Genomic DNA, 11,872 nt, shown 5'->3' with positions numbered 1-11,872 from the left:
AGATGTGACCTACACTGGTAAAACTGAAAGTAGAACATATAGAAAGTATAATGAGTATAACAAATACACTCATTATAATTACCTCTAGATAAAGTAAAAATATCTGAAATACTCCAAGGTTATGTTTTCTATAAATTTTGACCTGATAGCTAGAAGTAAAAGGTATCAATATATAAGGCCCACCAGTGCCAGATCAAGCCACCAGGCCTGCCTGGCCTGACTGATTACTGTTTTACAAATCAAAAACTTGAAGAAGAAAACAAAATTTGAAGAAAAATTTGAAGCAGAAACAAGTATCAAAAGGAGCTTTTGTAACTATAAAAAAAACTTCTATGTTCTACTGAATCTATCTAGGAAACTTCTGGAGTTGGTATTTTGGAGAAAGTGCTAAATACTCACTAAGGAAAAATCTCTCGGAAAACAAAATAGTACTACTTTCTTAAAGCATTAAAGGGCTCAACCACAGAGTAACCACATTTCAGGTCTAACCTGGGACCTCACCTGATTTTATAAAAGGAGATTTGGGCTGAAAAGGGTAGGTAAGAAGAGACTAGAACACTACACTTTGAACATTCTGTGAAGCCACTGTTATACTTTTAATGTAGTTGGTTCCTGGATCTTATCACTGGGATAAGAGAGAGTAAAATATGCTTTTGCTCTTAAGTTGTTGTTTTGAAGGCCAGTTCTAAATTCTTACTTCATAACATACCATTCTACACTCTACCCACTAAAATCCTTGGGGAACTGCCAATCTGTACAGTGTGCTTGTGGCACAATTCTTTACTGAAAGCATCTCTGCCCACACATACATTGTGAGAGTTATGTACAAATGCCTGACAATCTAACCTAAAACAAGAACAAGTCACCTAATTTCATGTTTGTAGAACAATGAATCTTAATTTACTTTTCCACAGAGAAAAATCTCTCAGTAAATTCCTTTGGAAAAGAACCCATATTCTAAAGAGTATTATTTATGATCAAACTAAAAATCTATGCTTCTTTAAAAACTACACTCATAAAAGTCATGGGAAAAATAGCCACAAAGAACAATACTGGGACAACTTGGCTCCACTGAATACAGACTGTGGACTAGACAAAGTATCGTTGCTAAATTAAGCATTGCATGGTGGTTATATAAGAAAATGTCCTCACTCTTAGAAAATACATACTGAAGTATTTAGGTGTAAAGGAGTATGATGTCCACAACTTATTCTCAAATGGATCAGAAAAAAAATGTATTTATAAACAAAAAAATCAATATTAAAGCAAATGGAACAAAATATTATAACAACTGGTGAATCGAGATAAGGGATATACAGGAGTTTGTTGCAATATTCATGGAACTTTTTCATAAGTTTGAAATCATACCAAATACAAATTACAAAAATATATACCTGGTCACAAGAATCCATCCTTTCTATCTAGACTTACCTGTCTCTCGCTCACTCGAAGAGGGCCAAACACAATACACTGGATAAGCTTAGCCACCAACATCAAAACACAGCAAGCAGTGTTTACTAGAACCTGTACACAAATCAAAGAAAGAAAGTTTATTTTCTCCTGTTGAAAAATGAAAGCAGCTCTAAACATTTCATATTAGGAATTCAGCCATCATTTACAATGATTGAGCCTTTCCAAATGTGGGCACAATTTTATGGGCAGTGGGAATAAGGATGAGGAGTGGCAAAGAGAGGCATTAGTTAATTCCCAGTTCCTGGTCCCAATATCCACCCTCTAGCAGACCACCTTACCTTTCAGGCTTAACTGAACTGCATGTAAACTTTGTACTATATGTACAAAACTGTAGGAACCTTGTAAACTGCAAATACTTCCCCAGCACATCATTTCCTACATTAAGATTTTGATAGCCTTGAAGAACTGTTCTAGAAAATGAAGTTATCAGGAACAGTAAAATCCAGCACCCAAGTATCCTGCCCTGCCAAACAAATAGGAGGTCATGGGGTAAAGGGCTTGATGGTTACAAAAAGGTCACAAGACCATGAAGAACTGATAACCAAAAAATAGGTATATTTTAACAGGTATTGCAATGGGACAATATGCCAACCAAAAAGTAAATGCTCTCCATGCTTGGTGTAGGCTTCAAAGTAAAGGTTCTGAGGCATTATGGGGGCGGGAGGAGGGGGAGGGCCGGAACTGGGAAAACAAAAAGATGGAAAAGAAAACTGGTAGGAGGGGCTGAGAAATGAAAGATACCACGTAAAACCAAGGCCTTCTTCAACAGTCTGTGAGGAAATTTTTTTTTAAACAATTAAGGAATGGATATCCTTATACCTAAACAACAAATCTTAATGCTTACAAATGGAAGAGTGGGCTGTTCCTGAATAAGAGGTCAGTGCAGCATATCATGTAACTCAGCGGTCCCCAACCTTTCTGGCACCACGGACCAGTTTCATGGAAGACAATTTTTCCATGGACAGGGGTGGGGGAAGGATGGTTACATGATGATTCAAGCACATTACATTTATTGTACAGTCAAGTCTCTCTGAGAATGATAATCTGTATTTGCAGCCGCTCCTCGGCGCTAGTATCACCGCCTCAGCTCCACCTCAGATCATCAGGCATCAGATCCCCATAAAGATCGTGCAACCCAGATCCCTCGCATGCGCAGTTTACAGTAGGGTTCGTGCTCCTATGGGAATCTAGGGTCACTGCTGATCTGACAGGAGGCGGAGCTTATGCAAGGATGCCAGCGATGGGAGCAGCTGTAAATAGAGATGAAGCTTTGCTCCCTCACACACCACTCACCTCCTGCTGTGTGTGTGTGTGGGGGGGGTTTTGAGGTGTGGGGATCCCAGACATAACTGATGCTGAAATGATTTTTAAAACTCTAAATGAACCAAAAAAGCCAAAAGGGCCTTGATAAAGACAGTAGAAATGACTTTTGTTGAGATCAAATGGAAAGGAAACACCAGCTCAATGTAAAGACTCCTTCAACCTTTGATTCATTAAGTTTACAGGAAAGTGACCATATTCTTCTTTCCAAATCATTCTTCCCTCTACTTTTAGGAGCAAATGACAATTTAAAAGAAAGAAAGGTGAAAGAAGACAGTAATTGAAGCAGGCAAGCTCCCTAAGATCTCTTCAGGTTTCCCTTAGTATCTCATACCATCCACCCCTTCAGTAGAACACATAATGGAAGCCCCGATTCATTACAAATGACTAAATTAAGTCCTATTCTGCCTGCCTAACGGGGCAAGGAACTTATGTGATATATTTTTAAAATACTGAAACAAAAATGGTTCTGTTTAAAAAGTAAAATTTTGGTACTTAAATCCTTCAAATAACTAGGGGGAAAAAAAAAACCAGTTACCTAAAACATCCTAATTTGTGACTTCCTAATTTGTGATTCCTTGTGTGACAGACCTATTCAAACTGGTCCAGATAATTTGCAATGCTAATTTTTCAGGAGATGGAAGAGATAAAAAAAGGCTCACCTTTGTTGTGATCTAAACCAATCTCAGCCATTTTAATGAAGAGAACTAAGACAAAACCACAACCCCCCAAGCCACATCCCCCCAATATCCCCCAGCTTAATTATAATACAATTTTTTAAACAGAATTCTTCCTGTTTTTGCATGTAGGCATATGAATTTTAAAAATAAATGCAACAAATTTAGCACTTGCTCAAGGCATGTGGGAGATCAGAAAAGTGAGGGGAATCTGAACCTTAAAGTCAAAGAGCCTTTAGAATCCATAAGACACAGAACACGGTAAGTGATCCCACAAGAGACCAAGCAGGCTACTATCAGAGTAAAGAAGAAGAAATCAAATTTAGGGTCTTTTAATCATTTCTTTACCCAAGATAGCATTCTTGTGCATCTTGGGTTATAAAACAAAAAGTAAAGTATTAATTACTATTTCTCAGTTAAACTTTTTTTTATAAAGCCTTTAAGTTCAAAAAGAAGGCAAAAAACATTTGTATCTTTGATATACCAAAAAAAAGTGAAAGTTTCTCATAATCCCATCACCCATAGATAACCACTTTCTATTTTAATTCAAATAGAAGATTTGAAATTTGGCATGGCTAAGAAGGAAAAAAAGACTTGAGAAAGTATACTGATACTAGAAAGGCAATTTCTGTAAAAAGAAAGAAATAACCTTTTGTGAATTTTATATGAAAGCCAACACTACAAAGGATGGGAAGCAACTAAAAATTATTTTAAGATTATGAACAAAATATTTTTAAAACACCTTTATGATTATTAACTATTTAGTCTAAGTCTATTTATAGAAAAATGTCTTCATTCCACAAATACTGTGTCATTGCAATAAGCATACGATATCTTCTCAATCTTACTGGACAAAGGCTTGAAAAACTGCAAATACAGGTTGAGCCTCCCTAATCCAAAAATCTGAAACGCTCCAAAATCTGAAACTTTTCGAACACCAATATGACACCACAAGTGGGAAATCCCACACCTGATCTCATGTGACAGGTCACAGTCAAAACACAGGTGCACAACACAGAGTTTATCTAGTGTTCTCAAGAGAAAAATAAAATTACCTTCAGGCTATGTGTGTAAGGTGTAAATGAAACATAAATGAGTTTCATGCTTAGACTTGGGTCCCATCCCCAAGATTTTTCATTATGTATATGCAAACATTCCAAAATCTGAAAAAAATCTAAAATCTGAAACACTTCTGGTCCCAAGCATTTCGGATAAGGGATACTTAACCTGTCTGAAAGAAACGTAATTGTACCATTCCTCATCTAAAAGCAAATCCCAAAGCACTAACTTCATTTTATCTGCTCTACAGAGCTAACTAATTTTTCCTTGCAGGCAAAATCCAAACTTAAAGCATTGTTTATAACAGCAGAAAAACAGAAAACAAAAGTCCATCAGGGAGACTCAGCTGAATAAACTGTAAAACATCCATTCAGCGGAATATAAATGAAGCCAGTAAAACCAATTTGGTAGCTTTATATTTACTAGCATTATACAGAAACTTCTGTATAATTTATTCACTGAAAAAAAAGCACAATGCAGAAATGTGATTACTATGCTATGCTACACTCTGTAAGAAAGAAAGAATATGTACACATACAAGTTTGTATAATATGTAGATATGAAGTGTGTCAAGGACTTGATCAATTTGGGTATTTCTTAGTCTCCCACTTATCACCAGCACTAATTATAAGAAACTAGTAATGGCCATTTCTAGCAGAGGGAAGCACGTGACAGGAGATTTCTTTTTCATTGCATATCACTTCTGTACTGTTTATTTGTACCATGAGCATATGTTGTCTATGTTTTTAATTAATTTTTTTAAAGTTTAGAATCTACTAATCTGACCAGTTCTGAAAGTCCACATTATTTTTCTCACCATATGATGGCAAACTGATGAGTAACAAACCAAATGCTGGGTGGCCAAAGTCACAAGTTAAGCTTATTAAAACACGTAGTATTACCACATTAAAATACTCCAGAACAGTTTCTCACAGCTATACAGCTATCAAAACTTTAATTTTTTTTCTAAACCTAGCAAATGCCTTTTTTTAATTAATCTACACAAAACAAAAACAAGTTTTGCTTGTTCCTGAACAGTCTATAATAGGTCAGACAGCAGTGACCCAAGCAACCCCTACTTAATCAAGCTTAAAGTTAATTCCCTTTACTCTAAGGCCCTGCAAGAAAATTTCCCTCCCAGAATGGTTCTACTTTTCTACTTGAGAAAACAGAAAGTAAATTATGAAACAGTTTAGGCCTGCCTGGGAGGAAAAGGTAGGAAAGTGACTAACAAAATCGTATGGCTACATTTATCACTATGTAAGCATGGAGGTATTTTTGATCCCGTTAAAGCTGGCCACCAATGGGGTATTATTTATGAGTTCGTGATGACATGGTATTAAAACTACCAGGGACTGACTCAAAGACATGATCAATTTGGGTATTTCTTAGACTCCTACCTAACACCAAGACTACCTCCCCCCCCACCACCACCATTTGGTGGTTTCCTCCTTGTAAGGACAATGCACATGTTGTTACCTCTCTGCAGGCTCACAGAGACAAATATAAAATACTAAGATGCATACTCCTCCTTATCACATCAATAATTACTGTGTTCCTCTTTTCACAATATTAGGGAGATAAATCCCAGCATGTATGCAAAGCACGCCGAGGAAGTAACCAAATAGCAGTTCTTTTCCTCCTTACCCAGAAGGTGTTCCCTTTATTTTTAATTTATCTAGGCTCATATCCAATTATTTATGAGTTTAGTCTTTTTTTCCTTTTGCTGCACTAACATTTCTGGAGCAAACATTTTTTTTTCATATTCTTTGGAGTATTCAATTCATAAAGACTCAGAGCTAGTAAGTCACTTCCAGCTCTGAAGTTTTATAACTATGTGAAAATAGGTTCTTTAAAACAGGAGTTGGCAACTTTTTCTTTAAAAGGCTCTCAGTAAATATTTTAGGCTCTGTATTCTGCCTTATTAATTTTTTTACAACCCTTTAAAAATGTAAAAACCATTCTTAGCTGTTAAGACTGCACAAAAATAGGCTGAGCAATTTGCCAATGTGCTCTAAATAGTCAATTCACTTTTATCCATTTTTGTTTTTAGTGATTTTCCCCCCTCCAGACTTCTATTTAAATTATTTGTTTGGAGAATTATTTAATAAGAAAATCCTAAAAATAAATAAATAAATACTATATTATCTGCATGTAATTGAGAACCTTAACATGTGTTTTATATTTCTAATTCTCCATCTACACGTCTTGCTCTTACAATTTCAGAAGTGAATCTGTAAAAAAACAGAAAAGGGAAAGTAACGAAAATAATGAACAAGAATAAAGAAGGAGAAAGGCCAAAACACCTGAACAATCTGAAACAATACTGGAATGGACTAAGAGATGGTTCAATGGAAGTGACATCTGAACAATATAACATAAGCCTAGAAATGAATAACAAAAACTTATCTGGAATAAAACTTTACAATGGGAGTTCTAAAAGACATATAGGGAAACAAGTGATCAGGTCAAATCTGCGTATTTATTAGTATTAAACCCCTACAGCCTCCCCCAAACCTGTTCTCAATATCATGCCACCTGGAGAGGCCTCCTTGGGAGGAGGTGGTTTTAGGTAATCACCTGTCCTCTTCCCACTCTACATAAATCATTTTTCTCTCTCTCTTTTTAGGTGATATATAAATCTATCTTCCCCACTGCTTCCATAGACTGTCTTCTGAAAAAAATCATCTCATTTTGACAGCCGGAGGGCACTTCTCTGTGCCCCACCTCTACCTAAACCCCATCAATAGCTTCCCACAGTCCACAAAATAATGTCCACAGGCAAGGTCAGCCGGGTGTGGTGGCTCATGCCTGTAATCCTAGCACTCTGGGAAGCCGAGGTGGGAGGATCGCTTGAGCTCAGGAGTTCGAGACCAGCCTGAGCAACAGCGAGACCTTGTCTCTACTAAAAATAGAAAGAAATTAGCTGGACAACTAAAAATATACAGAAAAAATTAGCCAGGCATGGTGGCACATGCCTGTAGTCCCAGCTACTCGGGAGGCTGAGGAAGGAGGATAGCTTAAGCCCAGGACTTTGAGGTTGATGTGAGCTAGGCTGACACCACAGCACTCTAGCCCAGGCAACAGAGTAAGCCTCTATCTCCAAAAAAAAAAAAACAAGCAAGGTCAAGGTTACACAACCTTCACCCCGTACTCCATCATCTTCCTAGGTCAGTGTCTCAACTACTAGTGTGCCTAAAAGCACTGAGGGAATTCATTAAAATGAAGATTCCAAGGTTCCACCCTTTTCCCTGCAATGCATCTCCAGGTAGAGCCCAGGAAACTACATTTTACAACTACCCCAGATGGCAACAAACCCAGTTGCCAGAGGGCCACACTGAGAAATAAACCTTCAAAGGGCTTGCTTACTCCTTCCTTCCTATCACACCTGCTCCTGTACCCCTAGGTCTCTTCACTCTCTCAACCTCCCTCTTAAATCAGAAGATCCAACGGATTTTTAATTTAACAGCCCAGTTTATGGACCACTCGGAATATGCCCAGCACTGCCCTCCCCAGGCCACACTGAGCTTCACACGCTCATTTCTCTACCTAAAATACCCTTCCCATCTTCCAAGACTAAGTTCAACCACCACTTTCCATGAGTCCTCCCCTAGGCACAATTCCTTTCTCCTGCCTCCAAACTCCACTGTATTTTGTTTATATATTTATTATGACTTATTCAATTTTTCCATATTATTGAAGGTAGGGGGAAAGTGTTCCCAAGTACACCTTCCAGAGTGCCCAAAATAATGCCTTTGAAAGGTTTTAAATTGAGTTTGTTAATCAAAAACCCTCCTGAGATGCTATAAGAACTATATTATTCTAAATTGTGCTCTATAAAGATAACTTTTAGAGATTTCAACATGCTAGATAATAGCTAGCAGGATTTGCAAACTGGCAGAAGGATCAGTTTTTATTTTGTCTTGCTTGGCCTTGGCTGGCAGTGTTTTTAAAAAAAATGAATCTGAATTCAATGGCATTTGGGGAGGGTGCAAGGAGGATCCATTAGACAAAGGCCCCACCACTACATACAGTATTCACTCAACAATTTTATCTGCCAGGCCACTGAGGAAGGCCTTTGAGATTATGACTTCTACACAGCTGCTAAAGCAGAAAATATATAATGGGTGATAAGGAAAACTTACAGTGCACTCACAGAGGGTCTGAGAAACCAAGGAAGGCCAAAATGAACATGTGACAATCCCAGAGGAAAGACAGAAGAAAAACAGTACAAGAATCAACTCAGAAAGTATCATCAAGAGGAAGAAATGATAAACTTGCATGAGACACCACCTTTAATGAAAAAGCTGGGAAGAAATGGAAATTTTCTTAAAAATAATAATTTTCACAGAAAAATCAACAGGCTTTATGCAATGTTTTATGAAGAGGTATCAACTTGGGAATTTGAACATGAGTTTCATAAGAAGAAACTCCTAGGGGGAAAAGTCATTAAGCAATATCAGTTGTTCTATAAATACAATAATGGTTACTTCTCAGACTTATTTATATCTTAGAGTTGAAACAAATATACCAAAGACTGCGTTATAAAGTTAAAATTTGGCAAAAGCACCCTTCACATCACTTTGTTTACCTGCTAACTCAAATGCAAAAATAGATTTGAAATTAAACAAGAGATGTGGTTACTTTCTCTTCTGCCTTCTTTGATAGTGTAAGGTTCGGCTTTACATAGTAGAGAAACAGGAACTTCACAGCTCACTGTCTTCTACTGAACCCTTCATCAGATGGACCAGGGGACTTAATCCACAGCCTCCAGAGTTCACAAATCCCACTGCTTCCTGATGAAGCCCAGTGGGATTAATTATAACAAATGAGTTGCATATCATTCCACAAACTTTGAATATTAATCTCTCAGTCATTTACAGCCTACTTTCAGCCCCACATGAGAACTTGCAGGAGACAAGATCCAAGAAGCCACGGTAAATCCAAGAGACAGACTTTAAATGCTGGAGTAACTTTTCTCATCACTGTGGGGTGTATGTAAGAGGTATTCAAGGCCAAGGTGAATGCAAAATTCTTTAGCCAAAATACTGTTGATCTGTCCAGACTGAAATTATTTGTTCGAATAAATGAAACCAGCACTTATGCCTTGTAAATGCTGCTTATCTTGAAGGGGCAGACAACCCTGAAAACTTGTTTTAAAATGGATCACTAGGACGGGTGCTGTGGCTCACGCCTGTAATCCCAGCACTCTGGGAGGTCGAGGCAGGAGGATTCCTCAAGGTCAGGAGTTCGAGACCAGCCTGAGCAACAGCGAGACCCTGTCTCTACTAAAAAATAGAAAGAAATTATATGGACAACTAAAAAGATATACAGAAAAATTAGCTGGGCATGGTGTCTCATGCCTGTAGTCCCAGCTACTCGGGGAGGCTGAGGCAGGAGGATCGCCTGAGCCTAGGAGTTTGAGGTTGCTGTGAGCTAGGCTGACGCCACGGCACTCTAGCCCGGGCAACAGAGTGAGACTCTGTCTCAAAAATAAATAAATAAAATAAAGATAAAAATAAAATGGATCACTAAAAGGAGAAATATTGAGTTAAAATGATGGGCTGCCTCTTGACTCTGAATGTTTTGCTGCCTTCAGACATCAAAGGAAACCGTCTTGAATCATCATGTAAAAGCAGCAGGAAAGGAAGCACGGTTTGTTTGGTGTTTGTTTCATTAAATAGCGCCCAAAGAAGACAATCAAAATACTATTAATAAATGGCAAAAAAAAAAAAAGTTGAAGAACACGGCCTCTCTCCCAACGGGAACGTCCTCACACACCCAAATGTTGAAATTCCCCCCGGTTCTCCTCTCTCGGCCCTCTCCTTTTCATCGGAAACCCGCTAACAACATTCCCACGCTTGACTAAGTCGGAAGAGCATTTCAACTTCCCTCCACTTCGTCAAGCACGCGGGGTAACGCGCTCCCGGATCCCCAGCTCCCCTTGAACCTGCCCTCTGAGGTCTTCCAGTTCCCTCCCGAGGGTCCCTCAGAAGTCCCGCCTCGGCTCCCCGGCTTTGACTTCTACTCCGTCCGCCTCCCGCTCCCCAGCGCAACCCCCGACCCGAGCGCCGTCCTCCCGCCCCCCACTCGGCCCTGCCCCTCGGGGCCCCCGCGCAACCCCACCGGCGGGGACCCCAACACCTCACCCGGCTCCCGGCGCGGCGCTCTCTCAGGCGGGACCGCGCCCCCCAGCAGCTCACGCTCGGGGGTCCCGGGGGCAGGGGGCCCCTCGCCCCAGCCACGCCCCCCCCCGGATAATGGGCGACAAGGCGCCCCCCGCCCCCGCCCGCTCCGCGGCCCGCGGCGGCCTCGCTCACCCACACGAAGAGGCTGTCCGAGAGCAGGTACTGGGCCACGTCGCGGGCCCGGGGTCCCCCGGCGCTCGGCTGGGCGGGCGCGGGCGGCTCCGACTGCAGCGAGGCCGTTAGCGGCTCCGGCTCGCCTGGCGCGGCCTCGGGCAGGCTGAGGGCGCGGTAGGCGCTGACGATGGTGCCCAGCAGGGCCAGGCCGCTGAGGCCCGTGTAAGTGCGGAGGCTGGGCCAGGGGAAGCGCTCGAGGAAGAGCAGCGGCATGGCGGTAGCGGCGGCCTCCAGACCCCAGGCCTCCCCGCGCTGCGGCCAGGCCCCTGCGGCGGCCTCGCGAACGGCGCCCACGGGCTCTAGCGTCGCCGCCGCCGCCGCCGCCGCCGCTACCGCGCCGGGCCGGGCCGGGCCGCTCCTGGCTGCTCGCGCCGCTCCGCCCCGCGCCGCTCCCGCTGCTGCCCCTGCCGGCGCGGAAGAGCCTCGGCGGGCTCGGGGCAGGCCGCCGCCCTCAGCGGGACGCGGGCGGGACGGGCGCGGGGGCGCGGCCTTCGTCCCCCGCCCCCAGCGGTCGCGCCGTCGCCTCGCGGGCGTAGGCCCGGGCCTCAGGCCCTGGGGGCCAGCGGCCAGCATTATCTTCCGCTGACACCGCGCCTCGACCGGGCCAGCCGACGCGGAGGGCGCCCGATCCGGCCGGCGCGCAGGCGTGACCCAGGCCTACTGGCGCTGACGGGCCGGCGGGGCCTCGGGCGCCCGGCACACAGGCCTCCCGCCACTTGCCCCCTCAGTTCCTCCAACACACTCCCCTCCCCTCGCAAAGCAGGGGACCCCTGCGAACTTCTACGGGCCGTTCGAAAGGGGACATAGTGCTTAGGGAATAATAGAGGCCTTGACCCCAAAATAATATTAATCAACAGTCTTAAGTTTCTGTTTATTAGTAGCCTCCAGCAGAATCTAAAAAAAGAACCTGATTTAGCAGGAAATAAAAATGTGTTCCCTTGCACACTGCAAGTGTGAGGGTCAAATGGTGCAGCTACTTTG

The 11,872-nt window shown here is 42.2% G+C and overlaps 1 protein-coding gene across 1 annotated transcript in view; it reads right to left on the bottom strand.

Annotated features, from left to right (window-relative positions):
- Window positions 1–11,304, bottom strand: part of AMFR (autocrine motility factor receptor) — a 39,106-nt gene extending 27,802 nt beyond the window's left edge. The window contains exons 1-2 of the mRNA XM_045533695.1: window positions 10,850–11,304; window positions 1,432–1,524 (exon numbers count right to left, since the gene is read on the bottom strand). Of these exons, the coding sequence (XP_045389651.1) occupies window positions 1,432–1,524; window positions 10,850–11,104 (348 nt within the window). The 5' untranslated portion in view covers window positions 11,105–11,304. The remainder of the gene's footprint in view (window positions 1–1,431; window positions 1,525–10,849) is intronic.
- Window positions 11,305–11,872: the final 568 nt, after the last annotated feature.

The sequence above is a fragment of the Lemur catta genome, chromosome 20 (assembly GCF_020740605.2).
Source record: "Lemur catta isolate mLemCat1 chromosome 20, mLemCat1.pri, whole genome shotgun sequence".
Taxonomy (NCBI): Eukaryota; Metazoa; Chordata; class Mammalia; order Primates; family Lemuridae; genus Lemur; species Lemur catta.
This window is presented reverse-complemented; position numbering and strand designations above follow the sequence as displayed.